The following is a 24271-nucleotide window of genomic DNA, read 5'->3' as shown; positions in this document are numbered from 1 at the left end:
ATAAAAATTAGGTACACTATAGGCGAGTTGATCTATTGACAACATAGTACATTTATCACCTTTATCAAAGTATTAAGGCTAAAAAGCATTTTTCTAGCATTTCCGACAGTACTTTAGTCTGTGTCTACCACTGAAACATCTGGCAAAGGGACAATACTCTGCAAAGCTACCCATGCCACAAGAACATACAGGCCATTTGCCCTTACACTCTTTTCAAAGTGTGATTGAGGACAACAAGTCTAACGGATACTAAAATTTCGTTTATTATCATACTTCATCAATAATAATAATAAAGTTAACGTATGTACATGGAATGCTAAAATCTGGAACTGCTATGTACAAATGCATAGCTCAAGTGATATCAACCTTGGTCTTAAGTCAAGGGAATGGGAAACTCTGTATAACACACATATAAACACTGTAAAGGCGGCATATATATATACTGCAATAATACAGGGATACTTCTCCAAGGTACATCAAAGGTTGGTCTATGCTATGGCATAGCAGGCAAGTGCACAACACAGGACAATGCTGCAAGATGGCTGCCAATAGGTAATGCGTCATAATGAGATGGTAAAGAAATGTGCAAAGTGTTTATGACATGGTAAGTATCATTAATCAGAAATAACAATAATAACTTTATTGTGTTCAGTTAGTCTTATGTGTGTTCTCCAGTAATTTGAACCTGCCACTAACATATCTTTCATATTGGGAAAAGTTACATATATTTTCCAGCAGACATGTAAAGGGAGTTAACCCATATCAATAACATGGAAGTTGTACTTGAAGATAAGGAAACATTGCAGAGTAAGTGTAATATCTATTATCTAAATAAAATATGTACAACTAGCAGATACGATTTGTACACAAGATCATAAATGTTATCTCTGCAATGAACAAACTATGTTTCATCAACAATAATCCCATCCAGCTACATAGAATTTAAAAAACATGTCTCTGAACAAAGAAGTTAAAAATGGAACCTAGCATGCTTAATGTCTGTCCATACTTTATTTTAAAGATTACACGATATCCCTTGTTACCCCCTCTCACACCCCCTCCCGCTACCTACACATTGAACACAATTCACAGTGTCACATTCACTGAATGATAATGCATGATGTAGAATGTAAAGTGACTGATCCATAGTTGGAGGAACATGACCAGCTCAATGTGATGTTCATCAGCTGATGACTGCAACTGTTCAGGAACACTTCCACACTACAATGGCCACATTGCCACCGAAGAACATATAGAGCAGGTTCTTCACTTCATGGGTGATCTCAAAGCCAAGGCCTTCACCAACAACTGCATGCCAGGAGGCGCCAAACTTCTTGTCCATAGTCTCCTTGATCATCTTGGCAGCATTCTGTGGAAAGTTATACACACAGTGGTTGATATCAATATAATGATTCATGTCATAGTTAATGGCAGTCTATCACTCTCATATTCAGACAACCATCAGACCCTGGAGTGAAGCAGGGTTCAGTAATAAGGGCGTTTCAGGTATGCTGCTGTGTAGTATTTGAATCTAGAGACTCCACTAAAGTTTAGAGTTTAAATTTTCACAGTTATGACAAGAACCCCTTCCTGTTTATGCTGAACTTCAAATTTGTTTTCCATCGACTCAGTGTACACAGTATAGAATATATATATATATGAACAAAGTATGGAAATTTAGACATATTTTTAAGTTTCTTTTGAAACTATTGATCTCATCTAATTATCATTTTCTGAAGTATTCCATAACGAAACGGACCTAGTTTTTTCTTCAATATTTCAGAAGAAGATAACAGTCTTACACTTGGGTTCATACCTCGTTATTGCTGGCAAACTTCTCACAGGCTGTGACACACAACTCCATAGCTTCAGTCTTCATTTCATCATTCATATCAGAATGCTTCAAATAAGACAATGAACAACACAGTTAGCCAAAACCTTTTAACACAATATGCATGTACAACAAAGAGCAGAAAATATATTAAATGTGATAACTTAGTTATAGGGCTGGGATGACTCACCAATGCACCGATACATCGCGATACATTTAAGTTTGATACATCTATACAAAACGATACACAACTTTTTTCAACATAGTATTATCTTAAACATGATAACATACTTATTTAGAGAAAAATATGCAAGTATGATAGAGTTACTTGTTTGTTTATTACAATGGTGTTATTGTTAAACACAAATACCTTGAAATAAATCAGTTTAAATCTTGATACCGTGTCATTCTTTCAAGGTGTATGTATCGTGATATGTATTGTATCGCAGGTAAAATATCGCGATATGTATTGTATCGTGACATAGGGTATCATCCCAGCCCTAATTAGTTATCATAATATCACTTGGTGCAAACTCTCACAGAGTTATGTTGTGAACATTCACTTTTTGTCATGTCACACTAGTGGCATACAGACTTATTTTTGAACAACCTGTCTCTGTACTGCATGGGTGGTAAAAAAATGTACCTTATACATTCATATTTTGAATGGAATCATATTAAGCATACATGGATCAAAATATTAAAAAATTAAATAATGACTAATCTGTAATTCATATTCATCAATTAACTATCGAATACAGTTTTAAATTTGTTTTCCACTGAACTTTCTTCAAGTATGAAAATGAAACTTTGATTAAGAAAATATTTTTTTTATGTTTCTTTACATAGTCATTGCATGGAGTCCAACGGAAATAATGAAAACACTTTAATAGGGAAAAGGACATTTTTACCAACAATATTCCTAATTAGGGGAGGAGGTGAAAAGTATGGAAGAATGTTGTTAGCGTAAGTGAGAGAATATGATAGGGTCACTGCTTCATGTGACTAGACCTGTTACGATTCACCTGTATATTTGGTGAATAGAATCATATACCTCCATGAATTTAATTTATCATTCATGGTCACTGGAATCAAATATTTACAACTATGTTTAAGAGAGTGATTTTCTTAGAACTAGTTTTTAGCCTTGCCTCATTTTGTTTTATAGAAAAGATATAATTTAGAAGTTTCAATTTAATTTTTTTTTAAAATATTCATAAATACATATTTGAATTCGTGAAACATATTGTATTCAGCTCATAGCATATCCGTTGCAACTTGCAGCCCTATAATCATAATGTGACTATCCAAGATGTGGTCACTTCTAAGCGTGGATATCTGAGATAGGGTAATCTGCAAGTGTGTAGCATGATCAACAAGTAGATTGTTATATCATTGCATCCCTTGCATAAACAATTTGCAGAAATGATGGAAAGTGAAAAGACTTTATCAGGGATTTACATGGAGTCCTGCATTTGAGGGTCCCTGGGACTCATACTCTTAATTTTCAGGGGTCCTGGACAACAAAATGGGGGTCCCAGACACTTAAATATTATTATTAGGTCTTCAGACGAAAGTCTGGAAGACCTACTGTTATTATCCGAATATTATTCTTCTTCTTATTATTATTATTTGTACAAATTTTGTGACAGCTCTCCTGACCTAACTGCTCGGCCAATTTTCGTGAAACTTTCGGGGGTGATAGCCTGTATGCTGAAATTGATACATAGTGGAAAAAATCCCGAATTCAGGCTTCCGCTCACCCAAAATGTCGAAATCTTTCAACCTCAATATCTAAAAACTATAAGGGATAAATGGACCAAACTTTCACTCAGTGTAGACAAAACCATTCCCCATCGATTCAACACATACCGGAAGTTGGCCGGCAGGTCAAATTTTGCGCTATTTTGAAAAAACTGAATTTTATTGCCGATTTTCACGTTTTGACGGTGCCTGTGTTTGAAAATCTTCTTCTCCAGAACGGCATATAGAACAATCGTGTTCGATATATCATTTTAAAACCCACACTCTGGACTACTTAAACCCTTCAAGGCATATCGATATCTTGAATAGTTTAAGAGTTATCACCCTTGGAATTTGGTCAATTTTTCTAAGACGCATTTTCATAGGGTTAAAAAAAAGGTCACAACTCTGCGAAAAATCAATGGATTCCATTTTCCTAAGTACCAACCTGTAGGTAATTGAATGGGAAACATTTTTGCTTCACATCATGGTTATGTAAAAATCAATAATTACGTCACCATTACAACACAAAGACAACCTTCGCGATTTTACACATTTCCGCACCTTTTTTGACAGTGCCTGTGTTTAACAATCTTCTTCTCCTGAACGGCAAATGGTACAATAGTGTTCTATATATCGTTTTAAAGCCCCCACTCCGGACTACTGAGTTTGTTCAAGGCATGTCGATATCACAATATTATTATGTAAAAGTCAATAGTTACGCCACAAACAGGGAGGGACATTAGGATTTCGCATTTTTTCAGTTGTGAGATAGCTGGAGGAAGCGTCGTAAAATCTAGCAGCTATCACCGCTTCCTGGTTTTCCAGTGCCCACAGAAATAGTTCCCTCTTTAACAGGCCGTAACTCCATTGTTCTTAGGTCTACAGTTAAAACAATTAGTGTTCTGGAATTGCCAGGATGTGATTTCTCCAGCAGTGTGCTTACCAGCCTGAATGTGACAGGAATACGCTTGACTTTTGGACCACAACAAAATCTGCAATATTTACCAGTAATCTCTTTTAGTATATGTCTGTAGATATTGCTGTATTATTTTGCTTTGTTTGACTGTGTCTTCCTGTTTGTTTTTCTGCAGTTTGTGAATTTTCCGTTTGTGTAAGCAGCATTAAATCAATGCCAAATTAATCTCAAAAACACTGTAATGGGCGCTCCAGCTGGCGTCCAAAGAAACAGTACAAGTAAAGGTAGCCATGGGGAGTGTATGGGGAGGTCTGAAGACTGTCACTATTGCCCAGGAGGCAATCCTAGTTAATACTGTTATTACATTGTGTATCATGATCATCACATTGTCACAGTAATTAAATTGCAAATAATACTATAACCCAGCTAGTAGCAAACTCAGTGATAACTTACTGTCACTTGATTGGAATTTTTGTAAAAAATATTTCAACTTCTGAGTCCCAGTGGACGCGCCAATAAATTTTGTTGCGTCCATTGTCAATTTTTATGCGTATAGGACATGTAGGAATTCACGTCCTGTAAATCCCTGCTTTATATAAGACTACATAACTGAAACTCACTGGCAATGTTTTTGAGGAATTCATGAACAACTTCTAATTGACATCCTAAATTGTTATGCTCAGCAGTAACTTGTGTGTAGCAATTTTATATTTTTTCGAACTTCTATCCTATTATGCACAATCACATTGTCGAATACAGAATACTGTTAACATATAGATTTACCTCCCTTGATTTTACCAGCCAGGTTTGTTAGTTATGATTACAGTAGGTTTACATCAACTTTGGCTGCAGTAACCATCACATTTACATGAACATTCTGCTAAGAGAAAGTTGAATTTATGACATACACCATCATTTGGCATGATCACAACAACCACCACAACCAAGGAGATCAAGTGCGATGTTGTTGTCATGTCCGTGAACCTCCAAATGTTGAATGTTTTATAAATGATTCAGATTTATCATTGTACACTGTAGCACCACTGATTTACTGTCATTCAAAATATTGCCGATATTGTTGTTGACCACAAAGAAGAATGCCACATCAAGAATTGATAAAATCACGACTGACAATTTATAATGCTCTTTCTATCTCATGGACTATCACGGGATATTCATTTATTGTGTTACATAGTGCATTTCCATTGTCTGAAGACAAGATACTTCTTTCCGACGAAAGCTTACAAATGAAATGACAATTCGAATCTTCCTTGGTAGAGTGACAAATTCCTGCAATAATATCCAAATATCTGAAACATTTTCAAATTTGTAAACAACAAAAGATTGAGAGCGCCAAATTTCAAGATCAATATATTTACCCTGATGAGAGGATACGTGTGTACTCTCTTTGAATCAGTGTCTGCTTTCTTCTCTTCTGTTTGTTCTGCCATCTTTCAAGGTATCGAAAATGAAGCGATAACACCGGCAAACGCTCAAATAATGTGTGGAAATGTTAGCCTCAGTTGCCTTCCGCTACTGGTAACTAGGTAACAGTGCGCATGCGTAACGGAAGTACTACCAAATCTTTCTAAACACTACTACTCAGCAACAACAATTTCTCTTATAGTGCATTATCGTTTTTTCTCCACTCTCTTATCAATACCAAGTTTACAATTCATATTTAAACACGTATATATATTCTATGGTACATAGATAACACAGAATCCAAAGGTTGGCAAAAAAGAAATGTATATATAATAAATATATAATATGTTTCAAGGAAAACTATGTCTTTAATACTTGCGGAAGCGGATGTATCAGCAAACATGTGCTTGTGTTTACAAAATTAAATGATTGAAGACTCTTTCATAAATGTCCCTGTTTTATGAAAAATGAACGATCTACAACGACAACCTTTGCAGTCGGAGATCCGACGTATAGCTCGGGAAATCGAGAACGGGTTGTCATGTGACAAAGTTAATCAGAATTATGTCGAAATGTTGATGAAATTTAAAGAATTTGTATGTGATGTAGAATTTTCGCGTTTAAAACACATTGAGGGCATTGCTAGTTCAGATTTAGCAAGAGCTAAACGTGTCTTTCGACAGTTTCACTATTCGAGATGTTGCAGTCGCCTGCTGAATTCCCTGTCCGTTGAAGTAGTATCCAAGTATTCGAAAGCAAACGTACAATCATTAGAGAGGATCTTCATGGATGGACCTGCTACTCAAGCTATAACAGTTTTGTGTACAACTATTTCTAAATCGGGGTAATATATGTGTTTTAAATGTCATTGTCTATATGTATACGAATGCTGGTATACAGTTTGCCCAAATGAAAACTGAAATGTAATTAATCCATGCATGATCTCTTCATGACCTCTATTAGGTGGTCAAGTTCGCTCACACGATTTTTGATGCATGTTGTCATATTCCAGTAATGTGGATAAATGCTTGTGATGTCAATCACTGAACTGTCTTGTCAAAACTGAGTTATTTACAAGACCATCCATCATTACCTGAAATATATTGCAAAGTTCAGTGCACAGCGACAAACACAAAGAACTGGGTGTCACAAACAGTCCATCATTGTCCATGATAAATGCTACTTATATCAAAGTAATGTTTGTAGTATTTTTGACTTTTCAAATAGTATGTTCATATAGACCTCTGATTGAAAACAATTTTCCATATGTCCTTATATATCAGACGGACCTTTTTCTGCAACAAACTTTGAATGAAGATAGGCAAACCAACATTGTTACATTTCTTAATTGTGACAGTAAACATTATTGTAAGAAAATGTATTGAAACTAAACTAATGGTGTTTAGATACAGATGACAAAGCTATGTGTAAGTTTGCAACAGAGAATCCACAATCAATTTGTCATACCAGACAGTTTGAATGTGTATTTTAATGAGGCTATGTTGTAACAGATCAACTAGAGTAAGCAAATTAATGTCTGTATTTGTGTGCGGCGCCACTGTAAAGACTGTTTATAACAATGTATCAGTGTTAGTATTTTTGAATACAGGTCCACTGTAACCAATCGAGCTGCAGCAGTCAGATGGCACAAAAATGCTTGTTTGGTTTGACATAGTTCTTTCTATTTTCAGGCTTGGTTTTAAACTTCATAAGTGTGTGTCTTTGTTGGAAACATTGTTGACTGAGCATAAGCTGGCAGAGATATTCTGGGAACAGTCTGTACTCCCTCTGCCTGAATATAATGACCTGCAGCTACAGGATCAGCTGACAACCACCATTGTGTCTCTACCAGAAACTGTCACCAACAAACTCCAGAAGGAAACAGGGTCCGTTTCATACGTTGTAGTTCACCTTTTGTCTGACAATTTTGACATCTCTGAACCAATACACATAGAATAAAGTATCACCATATTTGTCATATTATCACTATCAGTATGCTACCATTAACCATAGCAAAGGAACTTATCCAAACCTTAATTTACCTTACCTTGCTATTTGGATAAACTGAAATATTTAAATGGCAAATCTAAACGTAAAAAGAAGAAAATACTGTAGTTTATTCAGTTCTTCATGGCAATATCAGGTGTAATCTCCCAAAACTGTATTAATATCCCTAAACCCTTTTCCTCATTGACTGTATTATGCATTATACTTGGCGATAAGGTATTGCATTCTTGATGGAGGGCTTGTTCCAACACCTCAAGACTTTGTACTGGAGGATCTCTCTGGCATATTCTGTGACCCATAGTGTCCCAAACATGCTCTGTAAATGCATCCATCAATAAACCCTGGCTAAATTGTACTTGCTCCAAGCCATTCCATTGTGAATATGTACCGTTATCTACAGTCTCAAAAACATGCTCGGCCATCAGTCAGGGCAGAATTGGTCTTCAGCAAGCCATGCCTGTCATAAGAGGTCACTTAATCTATTGGGTGGTCGAGCTCACTTTCCCTTGTGCATGTGTCATCATGTCCAAATTGCGTAAATCATTGCATGCTGTTGATAACTGGATTGTCTGGACCAGACTCAATTATTTACAGACCACCACTATATAGCTAGAATACTGCTGAGAGTGATGTTAAGCAACAAATAACCCCCCCCAAAAATGAAACAAAACCAATGTTAGTGCCATGTCCAGCAAAGATCAGTGTCCTTCTGCATCGTTTATTGCCTCTACCTGATGCTCACCATTGTCTAAAGCTAGTAATCATCTTGATTATGTTGATTGAGATGATGGTCTGCAGTTTTGGTGTTGAACTGAAAGTACATGATAGTATGTTTAGACTTTCAGCATTGACGAAATGGTGAAGGCAGGACATGTCCATTTTGATGTACTTATCAACAGTGTAAAATACTGCATTTCTTATGTTCCAGTGAAATGTTTTACCCTCAAAGTTACGTGCCGCTGGTGTGTGGAGACATCTACAGGACTCTGGAGAAGGCACGAGGGTGTCTTGTTGCCGGTAGCGATTGTTCCTTGGAGTTTGTCAGCAAGGTGCTGGGGAGATTGGCACTTGCGGGGCATGCAGGTGAGAAGAGTTGAAATAGGGGATTTCCAGGAATATCTATGTGGGGACAAGTATGACTGTCAACAGTGGGACTAACAATAAAATAAAGATTCCAGTGTCGTGGAAACAGGAGCAAGTGTCAGTAGACAGATAATGACATTAGCTTCATAACAGAATACTTGTTACATTGCAATATCCAACCAACTGGGCAACATAGCTTTAAATAGTGTTGGCACTAAAACAGTGAATGGGCAATTTCTTGCTGTGACTTGATTTTAACTCAATATATTTTCAGATCGTGTTTGGGGATGCTTGCTACCGCTGCTATACCCAAAAGTACACTCAGATTACATCTGGTGCCGGGTATGTGAGAGAATCATCACTGGGGTTCCAACACGATGTTTAGAAAGTGCGCTCACTCCCTTCCTCAAACAACTACCTTGGTATGTATGAATCCCTTCCAGAAACAACCACCTTGATAAGTAGGACTCCCTTCTTGAAACAACCACCTTGATAAGTAGGACTCCCTTCCTGAAACAACCACCTTGATAAGTAGGACTCCCTTCCTGAAACATCCACCTTGAGAAGTAGGACTCCCTTCCTGAAACATCCACCTTGATATGTCATACTCCCTTCCAGAAACAACGACTTTGATAAGTAGGACTCCCTTCCTGAAACATCCAACTTGATATGTCAGACTCCCTTCCGGACTCAACCACCTTGATAAGTAGGACTCCCTTCATGAAACATCCACCTTGATATGTAGGACTCCCTTCCTGAAACATCCACCTTGATATGTCGGACTCCCTTCCTGAAACATCCACCTTGGTATGTAGGACTCCCTTCCTGAAACAACTACCATGGTATGTAGGACTCCCTTCCTGAAACATCCACCTTGATATGTCAGACTCCCTTCCTGAAACATCCACCTTCATATGTAGGACTCCCTTCCAGAAACAACCACCATGGTATGTCGGACACCCTTCCTGAAACATCCACCTTGATAAGTAGGACTCCCTTCTTGAAACGACCACCTTGATAAGTAGGACTCCCTTCCTGAAACATCCACCTTGATAAGTAGGACTCCCTTCCTGAAACATCCACCTTGATATGTAGGACTCCCTTCCAGAAACATCCACCTTGATATGTCGGACTCCCTTCCTGAAACATCCACCTTGATAAGTAGGACTCCCTTCCTGAAACAACCACCATGATATGTAGGACTCCCTTTCTGAAACATCCACCTTGATAAGTAGGACTCCCTTCCTGAAACAACCACCTTGATATGTCGGACTCCCTTCCTGAAACATCCACCTTGATATGTAGGACTCCCTTCCAGAAACAACCACCTTGATAAATAGGACTCCCTTCCTGAAACAACCACCATGGTATGTCGGACTGCCTTCCTGAAACAACCACCATGATATGTCGGACTCCCTTCCTGAAACATCCACCTTCATATGTCGGACTCCCTTCCTGAAACAACCACCATGGTATGTCGGACTCCCTTCCAGAAACATCCACCTTGATATGTAGGGCTCCCTTCCTGAAACAACCACCTTGGTATGTAGGACTCCCTTCCTGAAACAACCACCATGGTATGTCGGACTCCCTTCCTGAAACATCCACCTTGATATGTAGGACTCCCTTCCAGAAACAGCCACCTTGATAAGTAGGACTCCCTTCCTGAAACAACCGCCATGGTATGTCGGACTCCCTTCCTGAAACAACCACCATGATATGTCAGACTCCCTTCCTGAAACATCCACCTTGATAAGTAGGACTCCCTTCCTGAAACAACCACCTTGGTATGTAGGACTCCCTTCCTGAAACAACCACCTTGTTATGTATTACACCTGAATTTTTGGAGGAATCAGAAGGTTAGATTTAAATATTGACCTATCAGCGAAAATATTTACCTAGGTAAAATTCCATTTTGTTCTCATGGTTTGGCATTATTGTTGAGACTTCCAGGAGAATAGAATCACTGCTAGGTGAACTGAGCATAATAGTAATGTGAGACTTCATGTTGAAGCTTCAGTATTTTCCTTTCAGGTATGGTTTAGCTGGGAAGTTCCTTGGTGATAGCATTGTGAAGAACCTCACTATACAGAACTTGCTGTGTACAAAGTTACTATTTCACAGACACTTTCACCAGGTATGCCAGTGCATCACCATCCTTCTTACATGTCAGACAGATATATCCATGCATCACCATTCTTTTTACAGGTCAGACAGATATATCCAGGCATCACAATCCTTCTTCCAGGTCAGACAGATATATCCATGCATCACCATCCTTTTTACAGGTCAGACAGATATGTCCATGCATCATCATCTTTCTTAAATGTCAGACAGATCTATACATGCATCACCATCCTTCTTACATGTCAGACAGATATATCCATGCATCACCATCCTTCTTACATGTCAGACAGATATATCCATGCTTCACCATCCTTCTTACAGGTCAGACAGATATATCCATGCATCACCATTCTTCTTACATGTCAGACAGATATATCCATGCATCATCATCCTTCTTACATGTCAGACAGATATATCCATGCTTCACCATCCTTCTTACAGGTCAGACAGATATATCCATGCATCACCATTCTTCTTACATGTCAGACAGATATATCCATGCATCACCATCCTTTTTACAGGTCAGACAGATATATCCATGCATCATCATCCTTCTTACATGTCAGACAGATATGTCCATGCATCACCATCCTTCTTACATGTCAGACAGATATATCCATGCATCACCATCCTTCTTACATGTCAGACAGATATATCCATGCTTCATCTCACCTCTTCCAGGTCAGACAGGTATATCCATGCATCACCACCCTTCTTCCAGGTCAGACAGATATGTCCATGCATCACCACCCTTCTTCCAGGTCAGACAGATATCTCCAGGCATCACCATCCTTCTTCCAGGTCAGACAGATATCTCCATGCATCACCATCCCTCTTCCAGGTCAGACAGATATATCCATGCATCACCATTCTTCTTCCAGGTCAGACAGATATATCCATGCATCACCGTCCTTCTTCCAGGTCAGACAGATATATCCATGCATCACCATCCTTCTTACATATCAGACAGATATATCCATGCATCACCATCCTTCTTACATGTCAGACAGATATATCCATGCATCACCATCCTTCTTCCAGGTCAGACAGATATGTCCATGCATCACCATCCTTCTTCCAGGTCAGACAGATATATCCATGCATCACCATCCTTCTTACAGGAGCTCATATCATTCCTGTGACTCACATAAACACATCTGCTCACTTGTTCTCTGAAACAAATTTGTCAATTTATTTAAAAAGTTTGGCTATTCTCCTCTATCTGTAATGGGTAAATCTACAGGCACTAAAGGTATCTCCTCTCCCCTCTTGGGCACAAAAATTGTTCAGCCTGTGGAAACACTTCTTGCTGCATTAGGTGAGTTATATCCAGTCAACTCTATTTTCACAATTGGGTGGACAAGATAAAGACAGGAAGTGACATCATCATGACATCATCAGAAGTACTGTTAAACATTTGAAGTGAAGGCCCAAACATCCATCCCCCAGAAATCCCTTCCTTAAAAAATATCCCTTTCTTAAAAAATATGAGGTATTCCCTGCATTTCCCTCAGAGGAGATAACTCTTTTGGAAAGCGCTGGAGGACCACTAGGAAGAAAGACTACACAAAACCTTAGACTTAATTGTTTTTAGCAATCTATATCTGTGGATTCAGAAACAAGTTCCAGGAAAAATGGCAATCAAGTGTTAGAGGTAGTATTCTAAGAATTATCATTAATGCTGATAATGTTCAAAATCACCATCATTCTTACAGTTCATACTTTAACACTGACACTGTTACCACAGTTACACCCATACTTACTTTACACCATCTCACTGTCTGTCCCTTTACTTAAATACCGCTTGCCTATTGCCGCTTACCACATACAGGGATTTTGTATGGGTTTTTGACGATGAGCCATACTTTTCGCTCCGCATTGCAAGGGAGAGTTTCATGTGACCATCTGGCTTCCTATTTATATATTGCCTGTCACTAGCAGATGACTGATCTTGCTGAATTTTCGCTTGCTATTTTTTTATTATAAAGGTAATTGATTTTGCATCTGAAGTGGTATTAACTATCTCGGGTAAATATTACTGATGTTTGTTTGCTTTTTATATAACTTAACTTACGGATTTCAATTGTCAATAAAACTTCTCACGATAGTGACTGGGCATCCGCCCTGCTGATGAAACTGCTTGAGCCCTCTGATCATGCTCATACTCCCCCCGATATAGTGCGAGCAATGCAATCAGCGAAATCACCAGAACGTCAAATTCAGCTCGTGTTGGGATAGTATCATGAGTTTATGTTTTTCAGATTCTTGTAGTGCAGAATATCATAGGCTACCTGGCAACCTCACATACGAGACGGAAACTCTATTTAAAGGTATACATATCATACATAGTATGTTCTTAAGAATAAAGAAGAAGGGCTTCAGTTAATAACAAAGGGGTGGGACTTTTACAAGATGAATCGAAATGTCTGCTGAGGAACACTGTGTATCTTGTCAGAAGAATTTCCAGTACAATTGTAACAGTAGTTCTTACACCAAATATGGCAAATAGACAGGTATTGTTGTGAACTGGGGTTTTTTATAGTTAGGGATATTTAAAAATTATATTTTGGGGGTTTCCACTGAAACAACTTTATACTTAAAGTCTGTTTGAGACAAAATGATACCAATGAATTGCAATCTAACACAAAAACAAATCGACATAAAGAATCAAACCAACACAGACTGCAATAAAAACAACAGACCAACTCTAGAAAAAAATTGCATAATTTGTGTCACAAAAATAAAAAAGTTGTTTAAGAAACTGTCATCATTTATTTGTGCATTTTCCAAGTTTGTTACAAGGGCGCATTGGCAACTAAAGGAATAGCGCGAAAAAGCAAGATGCATGTGCATTACTGACATCAGAGACATGTGATTACTGCTGATTGACAAAGTGAGAGAAAATGAAAGTCTATAATTTACAAAGTCTATGATTTCTTCAAGGATGAAAATGACAGGAGCTGACCCAAGAATGCAATTACTAAGTACATACAGCGCACTGCCTGTGCAGCTTGGGTACGTGTCATTTCGCCAGCTCAAAAGTTTGTTGAGAACCTGTTAACGCACGTGCATCTCGCTTTCCGCGCTATTCCTTTAGTTGCCAATGCGCCCTTGTAACAAACTTGGAAAACACACAAATAAATGATGACAGTTTCTTAAACAACTTTTTTAATTTTTTGACAAAAATTATGCAATATTTTTTAGAGTTGGCCTGTTGTTTTTATTGCAGTCTGCGTTGGTTTGATTCTTTTATGTTTATTTGTTTTTGTGTTAGATTGCAATTCATCGGTATCAGTTTGTCTCAAACGGACTGTAGACAGGAAACGGCAGTGGTCTTAATTTCCACAATTACCTTACAGTATTGTCTTTTCCATAGATGTTGATAAAACATTTATGTCGTCAAAAAGGAAATTACTCCCCAAATAGCATTACATATGACATGCAATAAGTATAATGTATTGGTGTATTCAGGACAAGTGTTTGCAATTGCAGGGGATATCGGTGTCCTCTTGATATTCTTAATGTACACCAGTGTCAGCATACACTAGGTAGTGTATCACATGTTGGTGTTGTCTACCTGTGCAGGTGTTACTATCCCTGCTGGAGGTGTGAGGGGATGCCAGTAGTATCAAGCACACATCGTACTAGGCAGTGTATCACATGTTGGTGTTGTCTACCTGTGCAGGTGTTACTATCCCTGCTGGAGGTGTGAGGGGATGCCAGTAGTATCAAGCACACATCGTACTAGGCAGTGTATCACATGTTGGTGTTGTCTACCTGTGCAGGTGTTACTATCCCTGCTGGAAGTGTGAGGGGATGCCAGTAGCATCAAGCACACATCGTACTAGGCAGTGTATCACATGTTGGTGTTGTCTACCTGTGCAGGTGTTACTATCCCTGCTGGAGGTGTGAGGGGATGCCAGTAGCATCAAGCACACATCGTACTAGGCAGTGTATAGGCAGTGTATCACATGTTGGTGTTGTCTACCTGTGCAGGTGTTACTATCCCTGCTGGAAGTGTGAGGGGATGCCAGTAGCATCAAGCACACACATCGTACTAGGCAGTGTATCACATGTTGGTGTTGGTCTACCTGTGCAGGTGTTCTACCTGCTGCAGGTGTTACTATCCCATGTTGGTGTTGCTGGACTATCCCTGTGTGAGGGGATGCCAGTAGTCAAGCATCAACCTGTGCAGGTGCAGCACAGCACACATCGTCTAGGCAGTGTATCACATGTTGGTGTTGTCTACCTGTGCAGGTGTTACTATCCCTGCTGGAAGTGTGAGATGCAGTGTATCACATGTTGGTGTTGTTGGTGTTGTCTACCTGTGCAGGTGTTACTATCCCTGCTGGAAGTGTGAGGGGATGCCAGTAGTATCAAGCACACATCGTACTAGGCAGTGTATCACATGTTGGTGTTGTCTACCTGTGCAGGTGTTACTATCCCTGCTGGAGGTGTGAGGGGATGCCAGTAGTATCAAGCACACATCGTACTAGGCAGTGTATCACATGTTGGTGTTGTCTACCTGTGCAGGTGTTACTATCCCTGCTGGAAGTGTGAGGGGATGCCAGTAGCATCAAGCACACATCGTATCCCTAGGCAGTGTATCACATGTTGGTGTTGTCTACCTGTGCAGGTGTTACTATCCCTGCTGGAAGTGTGAGGGGATGCCAGTAGTATCAAGCACACATCGTGTTACTAGGCAGTGTATCACATGTTGGTGTTGTCTACCTGTGCAGGTGTTACTATCCCTGCTGGAGGTGTGAGGGATGCCAGTAGTATCAAGCACACACATCGCACTAGGCAGTGTATCACATGTTGGTGTTGTCTACCTGTGCAGGTGTTACTATCCCTGCTGGAAGTGTGAGGGGATGCCAGTCAAGCACACATCAAGCACACAGCGTGCACTAGGCAGTGTATCACATGTTGGTGTTGTCTACCTGTGCAGGTGTTACTATCCCTGCTGGAAGTGTGAGGGGATGCCAGTAGTATCAAGCACACATCGTACTAGGCAGTGTATCACATGTTGGTGTTGTCTACCTGTGCAGGTGTTACTATCCCTGCTGGAAGTGTGGGGGGATGCCAGGGATGCCAGGCAGTGTATCAATGTTGGTGTTGTCTACCTGTGCAGGTGTTACTATCCCTGCTGGAAGTGTGGGGGATGCCACATCGCAGTGTATCACATGTTGGTGTTGTTGTCTACCTGTGCAGGTGTTAGTACGAGCAACACCACTACATCTCCCAGGCAGTCCTCATCTGTGTGGGACATCTCAACCTCCAGGAGAAGGAAACATACAAGGATGGTAAGTTAACAATGCCAGGCCATCTCCAGAATCAAACAAGACTACCCTTGGGCTATAGGCATAACTTCCTTTTTAAATCATCTCAGTGCAATAGTTAAACGAGCCATCTGTATAGATTCTTTTAGTTTGTACAGACAATTTGCCTGAAGAAAACAATAGAATTCTATTTCATTGTGAAAATAATGACATTTACAAACTATCCAAGTATTACTCCTGCTTGTGGTCTTGTCAGGCCTTGCAGTTACACTGTGAATGTTTGTAATGCAAGAATATTATTTTTTCATAAAAAGAAAATGTTATATACTCTTTGCAATTTCACATTTTGTAGTTATGACACATCCGGTTTACATATTTAATTTAAATAATACGTTTGAAAAAAAAGAAAAACCGGGAAACATGGTTCTGTGTGACCCAGTTATCTAAGACATAAACATTCCTTGTACAGAGCTAGGAAATGGGCCTCCGTGTTGTTAGTAATGTTACTCTGTTTTTCTGTTTTGGAGGGCATTTCATCCATCATTTGTATGTAAATTACATTATTTCAGAGCTTGTGCGTCTCCTGATGCCTGGAGTGTCGTGTCATATCGGCCACTCTGACCCGAAGATGAGGAGGCTAGGCATGAAAGTGGCTGAGGTCCTGACCCGCCATGTGGATCCAGGGGGACCACAGCTCAACTTCCAGGTCAGTCAGGTTATGGAAGATTTCAGCAGAGTGATCTCAGTGTATAATAATGGTTTGCCCTCTGAAATATTAATGATAAAGCATATGGCTTTATGGATAATGACTTCTTGTTTATTGCACTGAGTGATGTTTTGGGGAAGATGCTTACACTGTTTTCAAGCTAAAAGAGTAATATTCTTACTGTATCTCATCACATTCTACAGTGTTCTATACATTTTCACTCACGCTGAAGACCCGGGTTCGAATCCCCACATGGGTACAGGATGTGAAGCCCATTTCTGGTGTCCCCCGCCGTGATGTTGCTGGAATATTGCTAAAAGCGGCGTAAAAACAAACTCAATCACTCACTCACTCACTATATATATATTTTAACATCCCTCCCTCAGATAGCATGTCTAAGATGACTCACTCCACTGTAGGCTTCTGTCTTTTCTGTACTTTAAGTGAGTATTTTGTGTGAGTGTTTGTTTTTTTACATTACTAGTCCGAGAGTGATGCCGAGATTGCTGTGGAGATTGATGCGTTACTGGTGGCAACCGCTATACCTGAGGAACCTAGTATAGAGGCACTGGACAGGTGATGTTCATTTATTGTCTCCCTTTGTTTAAATCCACAGGTAATTTGGGATTGAGAGAACTGTGTGAATGGATGGTACTATTGGTAGGGTTGCTGTAGGTTTGGTGAAATGCTTGCCCTGTACATCTAGAGGATGTCTCTAGCACACAGCATTCTCAGAAAGCAGTGAAAGTCTTACAGCATTTTTGTTGTTTGTCTTGATGGAGACATGGAGAATTTATATCTGCCACTTGATAACTAAGATTACAGAAAGGCTGACTCCAATCACCAATCTAGGCATACCATATATACTGAAGGTAAACCTTGAAGCAAATCCAAGTTCAAACTGGCTACATTTAGCTGTCATATGAGAAATAAAAAATGCCCTTCAGTGCAACAGTTTGATCTGTGCTTGTAGGTTCCTGGGCACCCTACCCATACTTGAATGGGTTCCTGGGCACCCTACCCGTGCTTGTATGTTCCTGGGCATCCTACCTGTGCTTGTAGGTTCCTGGGCATCCTACCCATGCTTGTAGGTTCCTGGGCACCCTACCCATGCTTGTAGGTTCCTGGGCATCCTACCCATGCTTGTAGGTTCCTGGGCATCCTACCCATGCTTGTAGGTTCCTGGGCATCCTACCCATGCTTGTAGGTTCCTGGGCATCCTACCCGTGCTTGTAGGTTCCTGGGCACCCTACCCATGCTTGTAGGTTCCTGGGCATCCTACCCATGCTTGTAGGTTCCTGGGCTTCCTACCCGTGCTTGTAGGTTCCTGGGCATCCTACCCATGCTTGTAGGTTCCTGGGCATCCTACCCATGCTTGTAGGTTCCTGGGCACCCTACCCATGCTTGTAGGTTCCTGGGCATCCCTACCCATGCTTGTAGGTTCCTGGGCATCCCACCCATGCTTGTAGGTTCCTGGGCACCCTACCCATGCTTGTAGGTTCCTGGGCATCCTACCACCTGTGCTTGTAGGTTCCTGGGCACCCTACCCATGCTTGTAGGTTCCTGGGCACCCTACCCATGCTTGTAGGTTCCTGGGCATCCTACCCATGCTTGTAGGTTCCTGGGCATCCTACCCATGCTTGTAGGTTCCTGGGCATCCTACCCGTGCTTGTAGGTTCCTGGGCACCCTACCCATGCTTGTAGGTTCCTGGGCATCCTACCCATGCTTGTAGGTTCCTGGGCATCCTACCCATGCTTGTAGGTTCCTGGGCACCCTACCCATGCTTGTAGGTTCCTGGGCATCCTACCCATGCTTTGTAGGTTCCTGGGCATCCTACCCGCCATGCTTGTAGGTTCCTGGGCATCCTACCCCATGCTTGTAGGTTCCTGGGCATCCTACCCATGCTTGTAGGTTCCTGGGCATCCTACCCATGCTTGTAGGTTCCTGGGCATCCCACCCATGCTTGTAGGTTCCTGGGCACCCTACCCATGCTTGTAGGTTCCTGGGCATCCCTACCCATGCTTGTAGGTTCCTGGGCATCCTACCCATGCTTGTAGGTTCCTGGGCATCCTACCCATGCTTGTAGGTTCCTGGGCATCCTACCCATGCTTGTAGGTTCCTGGGCACCCTACCCATGCTTGTAGGTTCCTGGGCATCCTACCCATGCTTGTAGGTTCCTGGGCATCCTACCCATGCTTGTAGGTTCCTGGGCATCCTACCCATGCTTGTAGGTTCCTGGGCATCCTACCCATGCTTGTAGGTTCCTGGGCATCCTACCCATGCTTGTAGGTTCCTGGGCCCCATCCCTACCCATGCTTGTAGGTTCCTGGGCATCCTACCCACGTGCTTGTAGGTTCCTGGGCACCCTACCCATGCTTGTAGGTTCCTGGGCACCCTACCCATGCTTGTAGGTTCCTGGGCATCCTACCCTGCTTGTAGGTTCCTGGGCACCCTACCCATGCTTGTAGGTTCCTGGGCACCCTACCCGTGCTTGTAGGTTCCTGGGCATCCTACCCATGCTTGTAGGTTCCTGGGCACCCTACCCATGCTTGTAGGTTCCTGGGCATCCTACCCATGCTTGTAGGTTCCTGGGCATCCTACCCATGCTTGTAGGTTCCTGGGCACCCTACCCATGCTTGTAGGTTCCTGGGCATCCTACCCGTGCTTGTAGGTTCCTGGGCATCCTACCCATGCTTGTAGGTTCCTGGGCATCCTACCCATGCTTGTAGGTTCCTGGGCATCCTACCCATGCTTGTAGGTTCCTGGGCATCCTACCCATGCTTGTAGGTTCCTGGGCATCCTACCCGTGCTTGTAGGTTCCTGGGCACCCTACCCATGCTTGTAGGTTCCTGGGCACCCTACACGTGCTGGTGGTGGTAGTGGTGGTGGTGGAATTGTGTTTACCGTCGTGCTTGTAGGTTCCTGGGCATCCCTGACATATGTGCTGCTGCTTGTACTAGCCCATCTGAAGCTTGTTTTATAGTGCTAGCCCACTGTGATACCATGCTTGTAGGTTCCTGGGCATCCCACTCAGACATATGTAGGTTCCTGGACTCCTACCCATGCCAGGTCCTTGATGTACCCATTAACCTGCGCCAGGCAGGGACCCAAGTACCATTTTTTGCGTCTTTTGGTTCCTGGGCAGTCGGGATCTTGTCCGCGGTTCCTGGGCACCCTCGAGGCTTGCTCCTGGGCAACCACTACACCATGGACCCCACACGTGCTTGTAGGTTCCTGGGCACCCTACCCATGCTTGTAGGTTCCTGGGCACCCTACACGCGTGCTTGTATGTTCCTGAGCACCCTACCCGTGTTTGTAGGTTCCTCGGCACCCTACACGTGCTTGTTAGTTGTAGGTTCCTGGGCACCCTTCCCGTGCTTATAGGTTCCTGGGCACCCTACCCATGCTTGTAGGTTCCTGGGCACCCTACCCATGCTTGTAGGTTCCTGGGCATCCTACCCATGCTTGTAGGTTCCTGGGCATCCTACCCATGCTTGTAGGTTCCTGGGCATCCTACCCATGCTTGTAGGTTCCTGGATACCCTACCCATGCTTGTAGGTTCCTGGGCATCCTACCCGTGCTTGTAAGTTCCTGGGCATCCTACCCATGCTTGTAGGTTCCTGGGCATCCTACCCATGCTTGTAAGTTCCTGGGCATCCTACCCGTGCTTGTAGGTTCCTGGGCATCCTACCCATGCTTGTAAGTTCCTGGGCATCCTACCCATGCTTGTAGGTTCCTGGGCATCCTACCCATGCTTGTAAGTTCCTGGGCATCCTACCCATGCTTGTAGGTTCCTGGGCATCCTACCCGTGCTTGTAAGTTCCTGGGCATCCTACCCATGCTTGTAGGTTCCTGGGCATCCTACCCATGCTTGTAAGTTCCTGGGCATCCTACCCGTGCTTGTAAGTTCCTGGGCACCCTACCCATGCTTGTAGGTTCCTGGGCATCCTACCCATGCTTGTAGATTCCTGGGCATCCTACCCATGCTTGTAGGTTCCTGGGCATCCTACCCATGCTTGTAGGTTCCTGGGCATCCTACCCATGCTTGTAGGTTCCTGGGCATCCTGCCCGTGCTTGGAGGTTCCTGGGCATCCTACCCATGCTTGTAGGTTCCTGGGCATCCTACCCATGCTTGTAGGTTCCTGGGCATCCTACCCATGCTTGTAGGTTCCTGGGCACCCTACCCATGCTTGTAGGTTCCTGGGCACCCTACCCATGCTTGTAGGTTCCTGGGCATCCTACTCGTGCTTGTAGGTTCCTGGGCATCCTACCCATGCTTGTAGGTTCCTGGGCACCCTAACCGTGCTTGTAGGTTCCTGGGCACCCTACACATGTGTGTAGGTTCCTGGGCACCCTACCCATGCTTGTAGGTTCCTGGGCATCCTACCCGTGCTTGTAGGTTCCTGGGCACCCTACCCATGCTTGTAGGTTCCTGGGCATCCTACTCATGCTTGTAGGTTCCTGGGCATCCTACCCGTGCTTGTAGGTTCCTGGGCATCCTACCCGTGCTTGTAGGTTCCTGGGCATCCTACCCATGCTTGTAGGTTCCTGGGCACCCTACAAGTGCTTGTAGGTTCCTGGGCATCCTGTCCGTGCTTGTAGGTTCCTTGGCATCCTACCCATGCTTGTAGGTTCCTGGGCACCCTACCCTTACTTGTAGGTTCCTGGGCATCCTACCCGTGCTTGTAGGTTCCTGGGCACCCTACCCATGCTTGTAGGTTCCTGGGCACCCTACCCATGCTTGTAGGTTCCTGGAGCATCCTACTCGTGCTTGTAGGTTCCTGGGCATCCTACCCATGCTTGTAGGTTCCTGGGCACCCTAACCGTGCTTGTAGGTTCCTGGGCACCCTACACATGTGTGTAGGTTCCTGGGCACCCTACCCATGCTTGTAGGTTCCTGGGCATCCTACCCGTGCTTGTAGGTTCCTGGGCACCCTACCCATGCTTGTAGGTTCCTGGGCATCCTACTCATGCTTGTAGGTTCCTGGGCATCCTACCCGTGCTTGTAGGTTCCTGGGCATCCTACCCGTGCTTGTAGGTTCCTGGGCATCCTACCCATGCTTGTAGGTTCCTGGACATCCTACCCGTGCATGTAGGTTCCTGGGCATCCTACCCATGCTTGTAGGTTCCTGGGCACCCTACCCATGCTTGTAGGTTCCTGGGCATCCTACCCGTGCTTGTAGGTTCCTGGGCACCCTACCCATCCTTGTAGGTTCCTGGGCACCTACCCGTGCTTGTAGGTTCCTGGGCATCCTACCCATGCTTGTAGGTTCCTGGGCATCCTACCCTGCTTGTAGGTTCCTGGGCATCCCCTAAGGTTGCTTGTAGGTTCCTGTAGCATCCTACCCCCATGCTTGTAGGTTCCTGGGCATCCTACCCGTGTTTGTAGGTTCCTGGGCACCCTACCCAAGCTTGTAGGTTCCTGGGCACCCTACCCTTGTAGGCTTGTAGGTTCCTGGGTTCCACCCTACCCGTGCTTGTAGGTTCCTGGGCACCCTACCCGTGCTTGTAGGTTCCTGGGCACCCCACCTGTGCTTGTAGGTTCCTGGGCATCCTACCCATGCTTGTAGGTTCCTGGGCACCCTTAGGTTCTGGGCTTGTAGGTTCCTGGGCATCCCACCGTGCTTGTAGGTTCCTGGTCATCCTACCCGTGTTTGTAGGTTCCTGGGCACCCTACCCGTGCTTGTAGGTTCCTGGGCATCCTACCGTGCTTGTAGGTTCCTGGGCACCCTACCCATGCTTGTAGGTTCCTGGACACCCTACCCATGCTTGTAGGTTCCTGGGCACCCTACCCGTGCTTGTAGGTTCACGAAAGTGGTTAACATCTAAGCCCTTCATCACTATGTGCTGTATGTCCACATCAGCCGGACACACCATGATATAACTGAATACTGATCAAAGTGGCAGTAAACACAACTCATTCTTCTTGTGTACAGTCCCAAATCCCACTAACTAATTAGAATTGAAGGTTATATGACTGGCAAGATCAGCTGTGTTTGAATGATACCATTTACTTTTCTGGCAAACATATTCCTCTCACTTTTCTTGTGATCTCTCTCTAGCATGAAATGTAAAAAATACAGCGTATTCTGATAAGACAGGTCAGCTCGTTCCACTGGTATTGTTACACTCTCAAATACGTATGAACCTGTCACTGTTGTTACTGTTACTGTTCTGTCATTGCTTGTATGGGCAGTTCATCATCAAAAGGTTAAACAAGGTTGGCATCTTCAAGTGTAGCTTATACTGAGAACATTGCCAGCATATGCCATGTATGGATGTCAGCTGTGTCTCATGTCTACAGTTTGGTCAGGCTTGTTATGAGGCACAGTATTTCTTGCAGTGATTTCAACTTGACCTCAGAGCTAGGATCTGAAATGCATTGTGTTAACTTTAGTTGAGTCTTTGAAAGGTCATACCAGTAAGTGATTAAGCCTGGCTTCACGATTTATTATTACATCATGTGCAGAGACATTTGCATATTGCTACCAGGTGAGTTGCTGCTAAATTGCCAACCTCCAGTTTATCAACATAGACAATGTAACTTCCCTTGCAGGATGTTGGGGAAGACAGTGATATCCGAGAGCCTCCCGCTTCCAGCTGCTGCCCCGAGTGAAGCTTCCCAGCCACCACAGTCAGTGGTGGACTCCGACCTGGACAGGTGAGTTAATACCTTCATCATTAGTGCCCCATATCTCTCGAAGATACTGTCAAGGGAAGGTTCTTCCAGTTCCGGGGTTCTACTTTTGGAATATCAGTTGTTCCATGGCTATTCACAATCATCACAGCCCAGTCCTAACACACTTACATCTACAGGGTATAAGAATTCCATTTTATCTGGACAATTGTCTGTCTCCAAATGCCGATATGGATGCCAGTTTAGAAGACTCTCAATATCTGCCGTCTTTCCCTGGAATTAGGGCTTTCTCATACATCCAGACAAGGCAAAGCTTCAATCCAAGAAAGTGCAGAAATATATAGGAGCGATATTCAACACTTTCCGAGGCCTTTTAGTGAGCCTAACGGACCCGTGAAGGTCCAGGTTAGAAATTTGGCCTTCAGTAATCCATGCTTGTCGTAAGAGGCGACTAACAGGATCGGGTGGTCAGGCTCGCTGACTTGGTTGACACATGTCATCGGTTCCCAATTA

At 42.9% G+C, this 24271-nt stretch overlaps 2 protein-coding genes across 2 annotated transcripts in view; one reads left to right on the top strand and one right to left on the bottom strand.

Moving 5' to 3' along the window:
* Nucleotides 1-245: 245 nt before the first annotated feature.
* LOC124277717 (dynein axonemal light chain 4-like) lies at nucleotides 246-6041 on the bottom strand. The gene is made up of 3 exons (XM_046713441.1): nucleotides 5873-6041; nucleotides 1817-1900; nucleotides 246-1369 (listed from the first exon to the last, which is right to left on the bottom strand). Exons 1-3 carry the CDS (start codon nucleotides 5942-5944, stop codon nucleotides 1205-1207), a joined length of 321 nt encoding a protein of 106 aa, XP_046569397.1. The 5' UTR covers nucleotides 5945-6041; the 3' UTR covers nucleotides 246-1204.
* Nucleotides 6042-6306: 265 nt separating this feature from the next.
* LOC124277700 (telomere length regulation protein TEL2 homolog) overlaps nucleotides 6307-24271 on the top strand; it is a 68689-nt gene continuing 50724 nt past the window's right edge. The window contains 12 exon segments of the mRNA XM_046713429.1: nucleotides 6307-6762; nucleotides 7610-7804; nucleotides 8854-9008; nucleotides 9283-9430; nucleotides 11043-11145; nucleotides 13397-13465; nucleotides 14721-14776; nucleotides 15813-15827; nucleotides 16353-16438; nucleotides 16984-17120; nucleotides 17605-17696; nucleotides 23678-23782. Coding sequence (XP_046569385.1) covers nucleotides 6386-6762; nucleotides 7610-7804; nucleotides 8854-9008; nucleotides 9283-9430; nucleotides 11043-11145; nucleotides 13397-13465; nucleotides 14721-14776; nucleotides 15813-15827; nucleotides 16353-16438; nucleotides 16984-17120; nucleotides 17605-17696; nucleotides 23678-23782 — 1538 coding nt within the window. The 5' untranslated portion in view covers nucleotides 6307-6385.

The sequence above is a fragment of the Haliotis rubra genome, unplaced genomic scaffold (genome assembly GCF_003918875.1).
Source record: "Haliotis rubra isolate DU_JTF1 unplaced genomic scaffold, ASM391887v1 Scf226, whole genome shotgun sequence".
NCBI classification, from domain to species: domain Eukaryota; kingdom Metazoa; phylum Mollusca; class Gastropoda; order Lepetellida; family Haliotidae; genus Haliotis; species Haliotis rubra.
Note: the sequence above shows the minus strand (reverse complement) of the source record. Positions and strands in the feature narration are given on the sequence as shown.